Source organism: Podarcis gaigeae (assembly GCF_964106915.1).
Source record: "Podarcis gaigeae genome assembly, chromosome: 8".
In the NCBI taxonomy this organism is placed as follows: Eukaryota; Metazoa; Chordata; class Lepidosauria; order Squamata; family Lacertidae; genus Podarcis; species Podarcis gaigeae.
The window spans coordinates 42,152,856-42,171,751 of NC_139684.1; the positions used below are offsets into that span (position 1 = coordinate 42,152,856).

An 18,896-nucleotide genomic window follows, 5' to 3' on the forward strand; every position below is an offset into this window, starting at 1 on the left:
CTCCTTGTGACAATTTACACATTGTAACAAATAGCATTTGTCTGTAGGGACCTCCTCAGTATGTGTGCCTGGTATTTCCATAGTGTGTCAAGTAGCTGTTTGTGTCCTGTGTGCTAAAATGCTCATTTTGGCACTCTTCTGTTAAAAGCTGCAGTTTTGATCTTTGTGGTGCAAATGCAAAGACACCATTACTCAGTTGAAATCATTTTTCAGGTATTTGGCATCATTACCTTCCCACATCTGGAAAAATGACCACGTCAAGAAATTTTTCAGCACTTCATCTCACTCCCAGCAATTTCAAAGTTCAAGTGAGTTTTATGATTCATTTCTCCCTATTAACAAACATGTGAATAGACATTTTACCACTCAGGCCTTGTCCAAACACCTGATCTCCTTGTTTTTAGGTCCAGGCAACACTTCCCTTTATAAAGTAGGTACGACGCTGGGTGCTTCCGGAAGGTGAGATGAATTTCGTGTATGTGTGATGTAGGGAAGCTATAGCATGCTTTTCAGATTTCTGTATAATGTGAAACATTTTTCACTATCACTTTGAAAGTGACTTCACAGATTGCCCCTTCATTCTTTGTGTGGAATAAATTTGATATTGCTGGCATTATGTCATCCTTCTGTTCTGAGCATGTTTAGATGACCCAATGATAAACTCAAAAGACATTCAAAGGTGGCATTTTACTTTGTACAGGTGCTTTATTTCAGTGGAGAGAATTAACACAGAAAATGTTTAGTTGCCTTTGAAAGTCAACACATCATTTACAGTTCTGACGTAAGATTCTCCATGTATATTCTTCCATGGAAACAAATTCCTCAAAACACTTATGAGGATATAAATGGTAACTTAGAACTGGCCTATGAAAAGCAGCTAAAACTCATCCCTACGTTTCTATACAAGAGGCTCATGTTGAAGTAAATATGCCGGATGGTTAGTGACTTACTGCATCTACATAATCCTCACTTCTGCTCCCTTTTCTCGGTTATGCCTCTTGGCACTGTCAGAACAGTAATTCCTTAACCTAAGCAGCTGGAGTAACTGTGGTCTTACATTTGCCAGCCCTCTAACTTTTCATTGTTATGCTGGCTCTTCAGAAAGATGGCAAACTGCATCATGGATCAAGGGACATGCTCTAGGATGAAATGAGAATGTACAGCATTCCTGTTCTTGGTTTGATGCATAGAACAGTTTCTCCTTCTATGTTTGCAGACCTATCTGTGGCGTAGCTGGTATCCAGTCTTCACAGAACAGTCTCCAGCATCATGTGCAGCATCCGGCTGCTACACCTGTTGCACTCCCCCACTGCACTCATACAGGTGGGGCTGCATCCTCACTCACTTGCCGCTCCCAGTTGGAGAACTCTTCATCGGTATTGACTCCCAGTCCTCAAACTCCCCAGGAACAAAATGGGATTTTAGACTGGCTGCGGAAACTACGCTTGCACAAGTACTACCCTGTTTTCAAACAGCTCTCAATGGAGAAGGTAGAGTCCCGGCTTGGCTAGGGGGAAACAGTTTGCTGTGTTTGTTTTGCTGTATTAATCTGTGCTATAGAGAGAGAATGCAAATTTGGGGAAAGGCTTAAGACTGATTAGAAATGCAGATATGGCTTCTTCAGCTATTTGGCTTTCTGGCAAAAGTCTTCATCTAGTGGCTTATTTGGAAGTTTCTTTGTGAAATGTTGACACACTACAAGTATTTACCCTCTAACAAAAGCTGTTGCGCATAGATCAAACATCCCTCTATGATGACTTTTTTTTCTGGATGCATGAGTATTTGTTCCTAGAAAGCAAAATTCCTCATGTGATCTGAGAAAGAGTGGAGATGCTGTGCCTTGCTCAAATGAATGTCACTCTTTTTAACAGTTTTATTCACAACTCTGTTCAGATATGTTGTAAGCTAATCACATTACTCTTGGGGTGTTTTTTTATATAAATATATATATATCAGAGTGCCCTCTAGTGGATTCTTTGCTATATTTTTTTGCTCTTAAATCTAAAGCTCTAATTTGTTTTCAAATACATCATATCGTTAATCTGTGTACAGTGCTTAGCACATCTTAGACACTTTATAAAAGATACATAATGAAATATAAATTGAATTTAATAACAGAATGGGGTATTGTTGTGGTATCTCTCTCTGCTTTTATTAGAATAATTATCAATATTAATAAGCCTGAAAATAAAGTCTGGGTTGGATGTTCTGAATCTGACAAGTACCTTTAGTCTGCAAGTTGACAAATAACTACTGAATAATTTTACATAAAATTGGATGCTGAGACAACCTCAGTTCTTGAGTAGCTTGATAAAATAACAGAAATGATCAAGGGCATGCATCAGTAGCAGCAGCTCAACAAAACAAATTTAAAAGCTGATTTTGCATGGAAGCCACAGTGTCCCCAAATCTGTTGCTCATCTCTATACTAGGATGCTGTTAAACACTTGTTTGTCCGTAGAGCCTTAGCTACTGTGATAACACCTCATGAAACTAATGAATATATCTAATCTATAAGCAAAATATGTAAATTAGCTATATTCACTAGTTTCATAATGAAGCTTCTGTCAAGTATGCCATATTAGACAGCATTTTTAAATGCATACTATAAAATTGACTTTCCCTTTTTTCCTATCTAAGTTCCTGAGCCTTACTGAAGAAGATCTGAATAAATTTGAATCCCTTACAATGGGTGCAAAGAAGAAGCTCAAGACCCAGCTGGAGTTGGAAAAGTAGGTATTAAAGAAAGCTGGCTTCTTCCATGTTATTTCAGGATCTTTTCCTCTTAATTTTTCCAGTAAAAATGCTTGCTGTGGACTTTGCCTAAGGAAAACCCAGAGGTAGGACTGGGTTAATTCAGCACTAGTTGAATTAAAACTTTGTTGCATTTATACCCCATGCATGTGTCTAGAACAATAAATCTAAAAATACCAGTAGGTTATATGCAGCTAATTTTTACTCAAGGGAGACCCATTGAAATTAATAGAATAGAACCTCTTTAGTAGGCTTACTCTAAGTTAGTTGGATACCACACATACTTTAAATTAGAGAACCAATTCAGATTTAAATCCAACTTTATTTTAATAAATTGCTTCCCACACTTCCCTTTTCATTCCAGGGAAAAGTCTGAGAAACGGACCCTCAACCCAGCTACATCTCCTTCCTTGAGTACTGGGGTGGCCAGAGTTCCTCCTACCACTCATATTGGTCCTATCCAAAGCATTCGTGGTAACCATACAGCAGGTAAACAGGCTATGAGGTTTGAATATGTATATTTCCTACACAGGGAAGATTGGCGCTTGTCTAATTCTTGTAACATACTGGATAGCAATGTAGTTCAGGATAGTCATACTTAGAAGAGTAGACCCATTAAATTAATAGACTCAAGTTAATTACTTTCCATGGATCTATTTTTGAGCCTGGCTAACAATGGCTATCAGCCAAATGTACTTGGGAGTCACAACAGATTTTGTCTAAAGGTGACTTAACAGTACCATTCACATTACTTGATTTTTCTTCTTCTCTTCCCCGCCCCCACAAGAGTTACGTGTCGATGTTGATCAGCCAACCCTCTCAACCCCCCGCGAAGGAAGCTCTTCAGAATACTCCAGCTCCTCTTCTAGCCCCATGGGAATCCATACCCGGGAGGAGAGCTCAGACAGTGCTGAGGAGAATGAGAGACGTAAGGAAAGCTGTCTCGTTGTGTTGCAGCATCTAACACATTTAGGTGACTGGTCGTACCTGACATCTGTCTATCTTGTAGGTTTAGAGGTCCACTTGGAAGCCTCAGAAAAGGAGAAGCCAGTAATGTTATTGAATCACTTCAACTCCAGCTCAGCCAGGCCCACTGCTCAGGTTTTACCAGTGCAGAATGATGCCGTGTCCAGTCCATCCGGTCACCACACCTTGCCAGTACAGATGATAGCTGCGGGCTCCCCTCACATCACTCCAATTAGAATACTGAACTCTATGCACAAATCAGAGCGAGGGAATACAGACATGAAGCTCCTTTCGTCATCTATGCACTCGCTTTTGTCTTTAGAAGACAGGACAAAATTCTCACCTGGCACACCTCGAAGTGGCATCAAGATGGAGAAGAGCTTTGGAAGTACTGTTGTAGATGGGATGCCAGCCTCTCCCCATCAGCCCATGCAAGTGCTCTCTGGAGTTTCTGAAAATGGCTCCTCTACACCTTCAATTAACTTTGGTCCAAGGACCAAAATGGTACATGCTTCCACTCTAGACAGAGTGGTGAAAACAGCCCAGCAGCCGGGAATAATAGTGGAAACAAGCACCACAGCCACTGTAACTTCCAGCACCGTCTTCCATGTGGCACGACCCCCCATAAAACTCCTGGTATCCTCTTCGGTTCCTACTGATTCAACCATGGTGGGGCAGTCTTCCTGCTCCAGTAATATGCAATTCAGTGTGTCCCCAGCAATAATAAACCCCCGGACTGCTCTCTATACAGCCAATACCAAAGTGGCCTTTTCTGCCCTGAGCAGTATGCCAGTAGCCCCAATGCCCAGCAGCAGCTTCTGTGCAAATAGCAACACTGCTTCTTCCAGCAGTCACCCCTCCACATCCTTTGCAAATATGGCAAACCTACCCAGTTGTCCTGCTCCCAGCTCCAGCCCCACACTTTCATCAGCTGCCGAGAACAATTTCTACAACAGCAGTAGTAGTGGCTCGGGAGGAAGTATCCCAGTACCAAATCAGAATCACCACCATCACCACCACCATCAGCAGCAGCCTCCTGGATGCATGGTGTGCAGTTCCTGTGGCTGTAGTGGGAACTGTGGTTCAAGCGGCATGACTGTCAGTTATGGTAATTACTTCCAGCACCCCTTTTCCGGACCGTCAGTGTTTACTTTCCCATTTCTGCCCTTCAATCCACTGTGCAGCAGTGGTTACATCAACACACAGCAGTACAACAGCAGCTCGGCCTTCCCTATGGTTCACTCTCCTTACAACAGTGGCATAACACCAGACTCTGTCATGAGTGGGCAGTCTACGTTTGCAGTGCCACCAATGCAAAGCTTTATGGCAAGTACAGCAGGGGTGTACCAAGCACAGGGGATGATGAGCAACAACAGTGGTACAGGCCATAAAAAGAATGGGAATCTGTCCTGTTACAATTGTGGAGCCAGTGGTCACCGAGCTCAAGACTGCAAGCAGCCACCAATGGATTTCAATCGACAAGGTTAGGAACATTATTGGCTTGCCAGAAGTGCAGTTGGTAGATTGCTCAGAATACAGGTTTGGCTGCTTGGGGAAAGGGGGTGGTAGATAAAGGAAAATCTGAAAATGGTCAGTAATTTAAAGTGATGGCAAGTCTGAGCATGTACAAGTGGAATCCACTGTAGGTCTCACACTTTGCCAATAGTTTGTACTCTTTGGATGAGCAGTAGCCCTCTGAAGCAAACCTGAGAGAACCAAAGTACAGGAGTGGTAAAATGTTGCTCTGCCATGAGCATGCAGAGCCCAGATAGTTTTGGGGGGTAATAAGGGGTTGGTTTCTTGTGGTAGCAAGCTTTGAGATTGCTCACGCTCAAAACTGGTATCCATGGTGTCTTGCCTTATTTCACATCTACTGCTAATATGTTCATTCCTTATCTATGAACAGCATGGTGCTCAACTGTGTGATGTGTCATTGCTTGTGAAATGTAGACTTCACAAAAGTCTTACACTTGCTGACTTGTATTTCTCTTCTCCATGCAGGTACATTTCGGTTAAAATATGCTCCACCAGCTGAAAGTTTAGATTCCACAGATTGACAGTAACTCCATGGACTTCATTTTTTGTGTTGGCAAAAGCCCATGGAGTAATTACAGAATTTCAAATTGGAATCTGAGAAGTCCACTTGTTGAGCTTATTAACATTATTTTTTTAATCCAAAGGTGCTCTACTTCACTACACTAGGAAGAAACTGAAGCTTAGGGGTTTATCAAACCCATTTTTACTGATTTGCCAAAATTATAACATGGATCTTAAATGTTGGACCTTCCAGATGGGAGGTAAAACTGGCCAACTACCCTTTTTTGTTGTAAACAAACTCCTGCACTTTTGCTGAAGAATGTTGCCATACTTTGATCTTCTGTGCTGGAAACTCGAACTCCTGGGCAGCTATGTTGTAATCTGGAGTGAGAGCTAGAGGTTGACGGTACAGTAGCCATTTGCCTGCTGGACTCTGACATTTGAGGCTAGGTAAACATGTCTACTTTTTCTCAAAAACTAATCAGGCACTACACTCTGGGATTTTAAAGGATTGCACTACAGAAGAATGTATAATTCTATCTGCACTTTTAGCAGACTGAGATCAGTGCGAAAGACGTTCCAATGGTTGGAAATAGGCACCAGCAGGCTATGTGAACTTCTAATAAAGAAATCTTAACCCTCCCTCTCTTCCAAAAGAACAAAGGTAGACGTTTCAGTTCATTCTAGAAATGGTTATGCTATGCTTGTCGGCATTTATTTGTCAGTCATGGATTAAACTTACGTTTCCAAGGGTCTAGTGCCAGAGACTGAGCTCAAACAGGTCTTTAAAAAAATACTTTTCCTCTACAACTTTCAAATCTTACCATATATTAGTTTCTGCCACAGGAAACAGTACTCTACCTTTGAAACCGAGTTTTAAAACACAGACTCCTGCAGCAGAGTTTGCAAATTGTTGCTTTACTTTGCATAGCAAAAGTCTTTCTACAAGGGCTCTTGCTTACAGGATATAGAAGTCACAAAGTAAGAAACAGCTGTACATCTTAACCACAACTCGGGTTTGTAGTCTGCCTCCTTTATTTGAAATATGTAGAGTATTGGCTTTGATGTTAACTAGTTAGAATTTTTTTCCACTAAAGCCAGCAAAGCTCAGAACTGAAACATTGTAGACCTACCTGGTCAAAAGGAGGCATACCTTTTTGTATTCATGCTGAATTGGTTGTAGCTATCTTCTTTCATTGATAGGGCTGAAGTTTAAACTGCCCCACATAGGACATTTTAGTGGCTGTGCACAATATGTTACTATGGAGGTGGCAAATGAGTATTTCTGCTTGAAAGTATTGTATGGTTGAAGGTGCAGGGAGGTGGGGTTGGCTGTATCACTGCACTGCATATCCATGAGGTAGTAAAACAGTGGATCTTGTGGAAATAATGGTAGGATTGACAGAAAACCAGGTACTCCACTATTGTTTTCTATATCATCAGAGATAAGCTCTATTATCCTTACCTGTTGCCTTTAAAAACAAACTGGTGTATTCTCTTGGGTGTAGGCATTCAATGGGTTTTGCATATTCAACTCTGGGAGAAGCTTAGCATGAGCTTCCTGCCATTTCTCAGCTTCATAGAGACCAAGTCCAAAGTTGTAAAAACACATGGTTTGTAGCAGCCCTACATCCAACTTCAGTTATTTCTATGCAATGAAGTGCTAGACTTTCATATCCTAAGTTTGGCTTTACCAAAACAGTATTACATATAGGGTTAGATCCAGCCCACAATATTTAATTATGCGTGTAATGACTGAACTTCTGAGATGGCTAATAGAGGTGGATACCATTAGGAAACTTGTAAAACTACCAGAGGTAATGAGAACTGACAGAGCAATTTACTTTGCCTTAATGACCCTGATTGACATCAGCAGAAACATGCCACTCTGTACTAAATCTGTCAGTTATTGTTTACTCTTAAAAGTCGGGAGCCTTTCCATTGGCCCAAAATGTGCCAAAAGCCAAATGTATCAGTTCTTAAACAGAAATAACCCAACACCATACAAACTTTCCAGGATCAACAGAAAGCCTTTATCAGGCATTTAAATTGGAAAGTTTCTAGAAACATGGCCCCATGAGCGGTATGATGTTCAGAAATATAGTTTCTATTCATATAAAAAGAAAGCTGTCTCAGCTAGCTGTTGGGCTGTCAAACAAAACTTTTTAACTTAACTAGTGGACAAGTGGAATTACCAGGGGAAAGCTTTGGAGAGCCAATTGCCTTGTTCGTTTCTAAAGGTAAACTGAGACATACAAAGGCAAGCCTACATAGTAACTTAATTTTATTAAAGCTGTTCTCTACTATTTCATCCACAAAGTGGCTGCCAATGTTTCATACAGGCAGAGGACTTTGAAGCAAGACTCAAGTGCAAGAGGAATGGACACTAGCTGCATAGATCAGTTTGGCTGAAACTTTACACCAGAGAATGTAACTTGCGTCATGAAGAGAGCATAAAACAGAACCATCAAAAGCCCTTGTCTGTATGAAACAAACTATGTACTAAAAACTGGCATGGCAAACTGCTGGAGAATTGCTATTTGCGTATAACTAAGGTTTCAACTCAGCATGACTTAGTTAATGGGAACTTTCTCGAGCAGTATGCTGGTCCGTGCCTGAACAAAGAGGGGTCTTTCTTAAATATCTCAAACCCTTTTTTTCATGCCAGCCTAGAATTCTGTTAGAGACACCCAAATGTAAGCCACCCCAAGTAAAAGGCAAGTTATTCAATGGGTACAATACCATTTTATGGGAAAAGCCCTAAACTGAGGCCAACTTAATTATTTTAAGGTGGGAGGGAAGGGTGGGTATTTTGTTTTGCTTCTGAACAGACACTTATAAGCCTCTTAAGCTGCTTTACTTAGATATGGCCAAAGGCAGAATTAAAATAGTAATTCAGAAAGCAACAGATATTCAAACAATTTTTACTCTTCCAACTACCTTTGGAACTATTTCTGCATACTAACTTCTCATAAACATAGGAAGAGCCTATGTCTTGCAGCACAGGTTAACATCTTTCTTTCCAGAAATAACTTTCCATTAGGAATGAAGGAAACACCTCTGCCCATTTCGAGCCATTTCTTTTACATTATATTACAAATGTGCATGTAACTTTATATAAATATTAAAAGTTTTGTAAATATTTAATATCCACCTAATTTGATTTTGAATTGTAAATGTCAAGTATTCTGGTATTTGAATTTTTATGTTTTATTATACTTTGTTAAAGGTAAAATTGTACATTTTTAGAATGTTTTTATCTGAGTAAATTTAATGTACTGAACAAAAATTAAAGACTATAGTAGTGTCTTTTCAGACATCCTCACTTTTAATATTTTTTTTCCATTTTCAGTGGGAGGCTAAAGAAAACTTACTGCAAGCGCAGCAGGTTCAACCAAAGGCTAACATAAACATGCATTGTCTCAAATGTGGCAGCTGTAGACAGGTACTGCAGAGCTATCCAACAGCATTATCTGCAAGTTGTCCATTTTAGGTAGGTGCTCTGAAGGGTATAGAAAAGCCACACTGCAGCCTGGGATATCAGTTTCTTCCGTCAGGAGCTTTTCCATGTTCTCATACAGGTTCTTAATTCTCAGTCTCATTTGGAATCCAGTATCTTGCCCATACTCAGAAAGCAGGCAGTGTTGTTTTCCATAGCTCAAGCATCTTCACAAGTGTCATTAGTATGGCCACAGAATCTCCTACTATTGTGACAATGTTCTATTCTGCAACAGTAAAGGAATCTGAGCCAAAGTTGTGGGAAGCTGAAGGCTTTTGTTCAATTCTGCCTACTGCTCTTCATATACAGCATTAAGATCGTTTTAAAATGGACCTGTATATAAGCTTAACTTCTAATCAAGTTGAGATGGAATCATCCATTTCAGCACTTTAAAAAACAAAAGAAAAATCAACATTTATACAAGAGCAGCCATTAGCCCATTGTAAGGATGGCTGTCTTATGAAGAAATAGTAACTGAACAGAAGAGTTTAAAATTTTACAGTGATGTAAAAGCTCACAGTGAACTTGTTAGAAGCAAGCATTGAACAGATGCATGCAAAGGTAGAAACTGCATGTCATATTGATATTTTACAGCATGTCAAGATTTAGCCTCTTTTCTCCACATAATAAAAATTTGTTTGCTATAACATATAATTAAATTCACATGCATTAATATACAAGGATAAGTCTTAGCTTACTACATTTCACTGTATAACAAATGGGGAAGCAGGACACTATCTGAATTACTTTCCTTTTGCACAGGACATACCCTGTTTACAGCAAAATTTAAGTCCCTATGCAACTGACTGGAAGCAGTGATCAAACTCCTTTGCAACTTTAGATATTGCCCAGTCTAAAACAAAGGGAAATTCTTTTTGAGTTTTGATAGTTTGAATGCAGCTAAAGGAAACAAGGGCTTTCTGCCAACGAGGAAATACAAAAATGTTCTTCATGTATTCCAATGAAAATCAAGAACTTGGGTAGTGAGGTTAATATGCTAGATATAAAGAAACATCAACAGCTGTGAGGCTTGCCAATGTTTACTGTATTACTTTGGCAATTGGCTAACCTCAAAACCCTGCTACCTCCCAATGCTTTCTGACTGACAAAATGAAGTCCTCTTTACTGAGGGTTTGGGTTGATTTAATTAGAATAAAATTAACAAGGTGTAGAACAGAATACCAAACTCTGGGTAGACTGAAGCTTTTCTTTGACAACAGTTATGTATATATTTCCTAAAACTAACATAAAGCTGTGATGTTTGGTATATAACAATAATTAGCAATCTGATGTTTTGCCTTCTAAAGTAACAGTACCAATGAATTAATGCCTACCCCTTTCATCACATGCACTGATCTATCAAAAAAAGTTAAAAGAAGCAGACCATTACTCCTATTTGTTCCCTTTCTTAAAAAGCAGTTTTCAGGAGTTGAAACAGGACTTAACATTATGAAATGTCACACACAAATATTTCAGTTTGCTGCTAAATGCTAGCCCATTTTCTATGATTAATGCAAACATCCCTTTTATTGGCAACTTAACACACACACATACAGTATAGTTTAAAATTCCAGAGGCTTAAAGCAAATGTGCCTGTGCAAATTTTATAGCAGGTCTACAAAGCTGCACTGCTTGTCTATACTGGCACTCATCTGTTCAATATTCACAAATAAAACAGTACGGTAAGAACACCCGCTAAGCACAACTACTGTGAGCAGGTTGGTGACATCCCTTTGTTTTTTCCTGTGGGAGGGAGGGGTAAAAACTATCCTAGGCTACAAGCCACTGGGGATGGTTTACACAGATTTCATTCCAAATGTTTCCTGAGAGGCATACACCATGTACAGGAATCCGTCCTCGTCCTTTTCACTTTCATACACCTCCGAAATTGGTGTTGAAACGCTCACCATGCTGTGTCCATTCACCAGTAAGAAGAAAGCTTGATTGGAATTCAGCTGCAGCCGACGCCTAGAAGACAGGAAACTGAATGGACACTTCCCTTGGAACATGGCTAACAAATTTAAATGCAGAAGCAAAATACAAAAAAAGAACTGCCTTTAGAAATTCCAGGTTTAGCAACAGTCTCCTCCTTTGCCACATCCAAGAATCACATGAATACCAGAAAGCATGTGTGATTAGAGCACTTCTGAAGGCAGCCTCCTCACCCAAGCAACATCAGAGGGGAGGGGCTTGCAACTACACTGATCTTATAAAGCCTCAAGTGAGACACTAAGGCCTGCTGTGTTGCCTAAGAGGAAGGACAACACTGCTAGAGATAATATGCATGTTAGGTTGTTACTTTTAGATGCTGACCACCCATTTTAACCATTTCAATGGACTACAGAGCACATCAGTGCCAGCTACAGCAAGGAGTTTACTCAGTAACAGGCATCACACTCCAGAATTATAAAGAGCCCATATAATCAAGTTCCCTTTCTGTGAATAAAGACGGAAAGCTGTGAAAGCTGTGTCAGCGTAATTCCTGTTACGATCAAGCATCGGCAAATATGCTTGCCATGCAGAGTGTGGCACCACTCCATATCAAGCAACCATCCTAACTTTGAAGTTGCAGAGGTGGGCAGGGATTGTCTGCTGAAGATCTCTGCCACCTTCCAAGTTGGGTGGAAAACTGGCATCTGCATGGCAAAGGCAGACCTGAAGAGCCTTGGCTCTAACAGAACCAACACAGCATCCCTTCCCTCCACCAAAAAAAACCACCTAGCCTCTTTCCTGCTCCTACCACTTCCTAGAGGCATACAGAACAACTACAGGCAGTGGCACTGAACAAAACATTCTCCACTCAACCTCAGAGAAGTTGTGGCACCTTCAGGCAATGGAGCCCAACCATGCACATCCCTGCCAGGCTTTTCTGTAGGAAGGAGGGAGGCTTAGCAAGACCAGGTTTTTTTGCTTTGCCAACAAATAGGTCAAACACTCTGGACCTTTGTTATGATTGTTAGTTGACTTTTTTAAAAAACTCACTTGGGAAACCCTTAATATATAGCACAAGCTACTGTCCTGAATGAGAGACCTTTCAGTAAAGCAGGTAGGTTAGATACCTGATAATCTTGATCAGCTCACTCATGTTGACATGATCTGGGACCAGAAACTTTGTTTTATCCAGAATGGGAAGTTGCTTTTCTCCTTTATACCTTTCAATGATTACCTGGAGGAAAATGGTAAAGTTAGGACTTATAATTTAGGACTTTTCAGTATGGTGAGCCACAGGCATGTTCTTGCTAGATACCTATGGGTTTGTTTAATGCAATTCTACTTTGTACTACAGTGGTTTATAATTTTATTATTTCTATCATTTTATTGTATTCCACCTTGCATTTTTAATGAGGCTCAGCATTGAAATTCCTAAAACAAACCCAGTCACCTGAATTGAGCTGTGAAAAGGAGCTGCAATAAAGAAGACCCCAGCCTTCCGTTCCTGGCACAGGTTTGCAGTGAAAGGCTAGCGTGCCCTCCTCTCCACCTGTCACCCCAATTTCAGCCCCTTCTCTTCTCCATTCAGTTATGCATAAACAAGGCAAGAGGACTACAATCAGGAAAACCTGGAAGCAGCAAACAATTGACTTCTGTTATGTAAAATGAAATGGAGAAAATAAAAATTTAACTAGGGCAAATATCTTTGCAGCCTCTAGTATGGATGATTTCACTGCTAGTCCCCAAAGTGCACGTGTTGCCACTACCTACCAGGTTATTTCCCTGATTTAAGTCTCACCAAATGACAGACAATAGAGTTGAAAGTCTACTCACTGGTATCTTTGTAGGATGCTGCTCTCGAATAAGTCTGACATCTTCTACTCTTTGTTCTACAGGGGAGAAAAAGAAAGTTGTACTTAAATGCTTGAAGAGGCAGTGTTGTCAGATATATAATATCTACACAGAACAACCTGTTACATTGGTGTTTCATTGCCCTGGAAGAGAAGCACACACAGAGGCAGCAATTTGTAGGAAGAGTAGGATATAAATCAAATAAATAAATCATAAGCAGAATGAGAGGCGCTTAAACCACACCCACATTAGTATACCCAAGCTGATAGCATTAGAAGCAAGGTTAACTGGCAGTCTTTTCTAGATCAGGGTGGGAATGCAACTCAAGTGCTGCTGAAAATTCATGCAGGGAATGAAGAAGCTACAGTGGAAAGGGGGAGGCACAAAAGAAAAAGGAGTACTTGCCCACTTTTGACTGTAGCCCCACAAATGAAGCTGCTCACTGATGCCACCCCCCACCATACCTGTGTGCTAGTAGAAATTCTGCAGCACAATTTATTAACAGGAAGGGTGGGGACAACTTAAGAGAAACTCAGGGGGGGAGAGAGAAAATGCCATCTGAAAAATAAAGGAGCATAACCCTTCATAGTGAAAAGTTAAAGCAGGCAAGTTAAGTTGAAGGAAAAAAAAGTTGAGCTTAGTTGGTTTAAAGGCACAGAGTAGTACAACAAATCTGCTAAGGCTGAAGTAGTTCTAAATCTGAGAGCATTTGGGAAGCCCAAGGACCCAGTCTGAGGGCCATGGGAAAGGAGCAAACACAACAAAGAGTCTTAGCGCATAAGACTAGATTAGAGCCCACTTCACAGCTTATGTCATAATGAAATGTTAGTTTTAAGGTGCTACAAGACTTTTTGTTTTTACTGCTAAAAGGACTAGAAGTTAGTGAGAAAACATGGCTATCCCCTCGAGAAAGTGCTCTATGTAAATTAAAAGTATAAAATACTAATTTCATCAAAGCATTTTAAATATATCTTATAGTTATTGCATTCTTAAAGCTAAAGAGCTTCCACTAGGTTTCCCCACCCCCAGCCTAGAGGACTGTTGGCGCCCAAAACTCCTTTGCAAAGGAAAACAAACAGCTAGAACGACCTTTACTTTCGTTTTCAGCGGCACAGCAGCAAAACAAAGCCTCAATTCTTTTTCCGATCCAACATGCAAGCAGGAAAACCAGTTTAAGCAGAACAAAAACAGTAACAACAAAGGCAACAGCCTGAGTCTTCCTGTATTTCTTTTTTAAGTGATAGTAATAACTAAGGGACATTTACAGTAGAACCTAACTAGGGCTTGTTACATCAGGATTTTTGGATCATATTACAAAGCTGAAACTTGGTGGACTTGGCTGGAAGGCTAACTAATTCACAAGCCTTTGCTACAGCCAATATTTGTTATTTAATCTGTCACTAACTCCTGAGAGGTGGAGGTAATTGCCCAACGTTGTTCCCAAAACTTCCTGCTTCAGTCTGGAGGTCACCCTCTGTTTTGGTCATCAACAGTATTAGGAAAATTGCAGCCCAATGATTCAACATTACCCTCTGCTTCCTCACATAACAACAAACTGACACAGCAGATCCGAGACAAACAAATCCATGGAATCCAAACAGTTGAACTGCTTAAAGTTGTGCAGGCAATACCCAGGAAAGAAATAGGGAAGGGGATCCGTCATAAGTACTGAATACTTTCACATCGCTAAGGGAAGACACCACAGATAAAGCCTGGAAATGAAACTACAAACACATGCAGCATCCAGACAAGAAGTTCTACACTACAGCATCAAGCATATACGGTAATCTGGCCTCACATTCAAAATACAATATACTCAAGATAAACAGCACCATCTCCAGTGTTTCGACAACTGATCAACAAAGGGTAGGCCCACCACCCCCTAAGTGCTGGGGGTGAGGAGAAAGGGGTGCTACAGCAGAGTGCAGAGCAGGCACGATGCCAGGCAGGGAAAGAGGCTGGCACCGGGGGGGGGGGGAGCTGTTTACTCCTCTGGCTCTTGAGCTCCACGGAAGCCGGCAGAGCCGTCAACAGGCCCTACATTCGCCTCAAACACAACACCCCAGGCCCCTCCAACCCCGGCCTCCAACCACCAACAGTCATCCTCAGGGCTAGCCTTCAATCCTTAAGGGGTTTCAAGGGGGGGGGGGGCGGAAAGTAATGTAAGGGGGTCCTCCTTACACTCCCAATTTGGGGGGTTCGGTGGGGAATAGCAGTCATTGTGGGTGGTGAATCACTCTGCCCAAGATCCAGAACTAGGAGATGGGGGAAAAGGTGATTACTGTATTAAGGGGGGGGGATACGACTGTGCCACCAACCCATAAACCCGCCCCCCATGGCCGACGGAGAGTGCGTTAACAGGCCAAGCACCTTCTCAAGGACCTCCGTGAGGGAAGAAGGGGGGAGAAGCCTCATTTCCCCCCCCCCAACAATGGGAGGGGGTGTTTTGCCTTTTCCTCAACTCTTCTTCCCTTGCCCCAGCGAGACCCACTTACCCTCTCCCCACCGCCACACATATAGCACACATAGCGCCCGCTGCCACGTTCATGGACCATCTCCCCAGCTCTTCACTGTTCCCTACTTCTGAGTACCCCCCCTCCAGTCACCAAGCTCCCCCCCTCAAGTCCACGTCGCAGGTGTTCCCTTGGCCGCCCCACTTGATGTGGTGCGTCTCTCCCCAACGCCCCCCCCCCCGACTCAGTAACAGCCCCCTCTTCCCCCACCCCCAGGGGCTAACGCACAGGCCCTTCCCCCACCGAAAGTGCGTCGCTGCTTGAAGCTCTTTTCCGAGGGCATCGCGGCGGCGGCGGCGGCGGCGACTGGCTCCTCCTCCACCTCCTTCGACTCTCTCCCCTCTCAGCGGCGCGGACCATCCACACCAAAACCCTCGTCCGCGATCAGCTGACCAACGAAGTCCCGCCTCTCCCGAGCTGATTGCGTCACAGGGAGGGGGGGACTGACGGACGAAGGAAGGGAACGCGAGAGGCCGGGCATTCGTAGGCTTCGCCGCGCGGTAGTGCGCGTGCGTAGCGACGGAAGCCCGACGCCTCAGGCAAGGAAGAGGAGAGGAGAAGGAGAGGAGTCGACGTTGGTGACGCGAGCGCGCCTGCGCAGGCGAAGCGAGCCGCGGGCGGGGGACTCAGAAGCTGAGCCTGCCGCAGGGCGGCGCCAAAACAGTGACTTCATCGCGCACAAACGCAGCCCCGCCCATCGCCATGGTTACCATGTCACCCTCCCCGGAGGAAGAGAAGGCCTCTGGTTTGGTTTTGCCGCAATTTCCATATTAAAGAAAGAAGTTCCCCTCATCAAGCACCTGGGGCGGCATCAGATCTCACAGATAAAGATCTGGAGCGCATCAAGTAATACTAGAGAGCGGGGGGGGGGGTGTATTCTGAACATATGCAAAACACTTTCCTCCCCGTCTCCAATGTGCAATTGAAAGCTCACAAACAGGACCTGATAGCACTGCCCTCTCCTATGTTATTTCTCTGTAACTGGTATTCAGATGCATGCCGCCTCTAATCCTGGGTTATCATGGATATCCTTCCCTTAATTTGCCTAATCTCTTTTCAGAACCATCTATCTGAGGCCATTACCACATTTTATGGGCGCAAATGCCATTGTTTATGTGTTGTGTTGTGTGAAGAAATAGTTCCTTTTGTTTGCTCTAAATCTCCCACCATTCAGCTTTATTGGATGATTCCAGGTTCTAGTATCTAGTACCTTCCATAATAATTCTTTTCATATTTAAGGGGACACAACCTTAAATATTTTTCTAGTCCTTGCTTCTAGAAAAAAGGTGCAGGTACAGTATTGTGTACCCTCTGAGTACCACAGAAAAACACTGTTTCTCTCTGTAACTTGTCTCTGTTATTGCATTTGTGGCCAAGAAAGGAATGCCAAATCCATTGCAAGATGCTCTGACTGTTCTACAATAGCAGATCAACAGACATTTAATTACTGATTACTCAAAGCCAAGTATTTCCTGTAAATGCATAAGCCTAACATTATAAGGACACTTACAAGTGTGATGTCCTTGAACTCTAATAAGACATGTCATACATTTTATCAGAAGAAGAACTTGTTTTGTTTTTCCCCTTTCCCAGCCACGTGGATCTCATTGGCTATGACTAGTTTGAAGGACTGGTCTGCTGCTCAAAACAACACTGGAAAAGGAACTGGCATAGTTGCTTGACAGAATCTTTATACTCTGAAGTCGGATGTCAGTTTCAGAGGAACTTCCAGCAGGCAGCTGAAACAGAACAAAGAGGCAGTTTGACAGACAGCTGTGGGACTTCTCCTTGCCAAACTCTGATCCCAGAGACAAAAACAAATTAATAATATATCTCCAACAACAGATAAGTGACATAAAGCTTTATTGAATTTCAGACCCATCTGGTTGGCCACTGGAAAACGAGATGCTGGGCTTTGATCTGATGTGTATTTGGGTAACTGTTGGGCCCATACACCTGGCAATGTTCACTGGGGCTTGATGCCTGCCCTGCCTTCCCTGCTGCAGTGAGTGCCACTGAGCCTCCCACCACCACCACCACCAATCACTCCCCACAGTCCCCAGATGCCAGCTGGCTCTGTTAATGTTTGAAGTTTCACTCTCACCAAATCAATCATCTGTTAGGTGGTATGAAAGAAGAGGTGACGGGGCACATAGCAGGTGACTGACCCCGAATGCAGGTTGCCAATGCTACATAACTCTACTCCCAGTGAGGCTTCCTTGGACCCAGAACCAGCCTGTCCTCCCCATGCCTAAGTTTGTTTGGGTTACATATACAGTAAAAGGAGTCGCTAAACTAGTACTGTATGGGGCTATGTAGGCAAGGAACTGAGCACCCATTCTATTAATAGGATTTTATTTTTATCATAATAAAAGTTAATAATAATAATAATCTATTATTTATACCCCACTCATTTGGCTGGGTTTCCCAGCCACTCTGGGTGGCTCCCAACAGAATAAAAATAATGATGATGCAATAAAACGTCAAACATGAAAAACTTCCCTTTGGAACACTGCTCCTAGGTAATTCAGACAAGCACCTATAATTTTGATATTTCATTGCCTGCTGAAAACATTATGTTTTGCCAAGAGTTTTTAGATAATTAAGGGACACGGGTGGCGCTGTGGGTTAAACCACAGAGCCTAGGGCTTGCCAATCAGAAGGTTGGCGGTGGTCCCAGCACCTGCCAACCTAGCAGTTTGAAAGCACATCAAAGTGCAAGTAGATAAATAGGTACCGCTCTGGCGGAAAGGTAAATGGCGTTTTCGTGCACTGCTCTGGTTCGCCAGAAGCAGCTTAGTCATGCTGGGCACATGACCCGGAGGCTATACACTAGCTCCCTTGGCCAGTAAAGCGAGTTGAGCGCCACAACTCCAAAGCCGTCTGCAACTGGACCTAACGGTCAGGAGTCCCTTTACCTTTACCTTTAGATAATTAATTTGATTCATTGTTGGTCTTTCAATCTGTATTTTATAATTTTGTTAGATTTTATTGTATCCCACTGTGATTTTTTAAAAATGAATTGGCTCTTTATAAACTTTTTAATAAATAAAAATAACAGAAAAACCTCCAGCACATTAACAGTAATACATTGAGGCAAACTACTGTACAATGTTCAATCTCTCTTGGTTAAATGTATTCCTTTGTATGATTTGAGAAACTGAGCACCAATTTCAGACAAGCCTGAGAACGAGGAGGCTGTGAGTTTATAGAAACCTCTCTAGTTTGCACTGAGCTTAGTTTTGTCTCAGAATGAAGTCCCATATTACAGATGGGTAAGCAAGTAATGATGAGTAAAGCTACCATCCAAGAGAATGAGTGTGATTATGACTGTCTCCCATGTG

The 18,896-nt window shown here is 42.2% G+C and overlaps 2 protein-coding genes and 1 long non-coding RNA gene across 4 annotated transcripts in view; 2 read left to right on the forward strand and 1 right to left on the reverse strand.

Moving 5' to 3' along the window:
- The window catches only part of ZCCHC14 (zinc finger CCHC-type containing 14), a 37,531-nt gene extending 27,435 nt beyond the window's left edge, over positions 1 to 10,096 (forward strand). The window contains exons 6-13 of one of the 2 annotated variants that reach the window (XM_083754515.1): positions 214 to 308; positions 405 to 459; positions 1,217 to 1,490; positions 2,641 to 2,732; positions 3,119 to 3,243; positions 3,542 to 3,682; positions 3,764 to 5,203; positions 5,722 to 10,096. In XM_083754515.1, the coding sequence (XP_083610641.1) occupies positions 214 to 308; positions 405 to 459; positions 1,217 to 1,490; positions 2,641 to 2,732; positions 3,119 to 3,243; positions 3,542 to 3,682; positions 3,764 to 5,203; positions 5,722 to 5,777 (2,278 nt within the window). In that variant the 3' untranslated portion in view covers positions 5,778 to 10,096. Of the gene's footprint in view, positions 1 to 213; positions 309 to 404; positions 460 to 1,216; positions 1,491 to 2,640; positions 2,733 to 3,118; positions 3,244 to 3,541; positions 5,204 to 5,721 lie in introns of both variants that reach the window. The other variant, XM_083754514.1, reaches the window with a different exon arrangement.
- A 668-nt stretch (positions 10,097 to 10,764) lies between these two features.
- MAP1LC3B (microtubule associated protein 1 light chain 3 beta) lies at positions 10,765 to 16,056 on the reverse strand. Its single transcript, XM_083754615.1, has 4 exons — positions 15,796 to 16,056; positions 13,022 to 13,077; positions 12,316 to 12,422; positions 10,765 to 11,224 (listed from the first exon to the last, which is right to left on the reverse strand). The coding sequence occupies exons 1-4, from the start codon at positions 15,833 to 15,835 to the stop codon at positions 11,053 to 11,055; spliced, it is 375 nt and encodes a 124-aa protein (XP_083610741.1). The 5' UTR covers positions 15,836 to 16,056; the 3' UTR covers positions 10,765 to 11,052.
- Positions 16,057 to 16,251: 195 nt separating this feature from the next.
- On the forward strand, positions 16,252 to 17,458 carry LOC310851940. The gene is made up of 2 exons (XR_014567919.1): positions 16,252 to 16,398; positions 17,146 to 17,458. It is a non-coding gene; the product is annotated as an uncharacterized lncRNA (long non-coding RNA).
- The last annotated feature ends 1,438 nt before the right edge of the window (positions 17,459 to 18,896 follow it).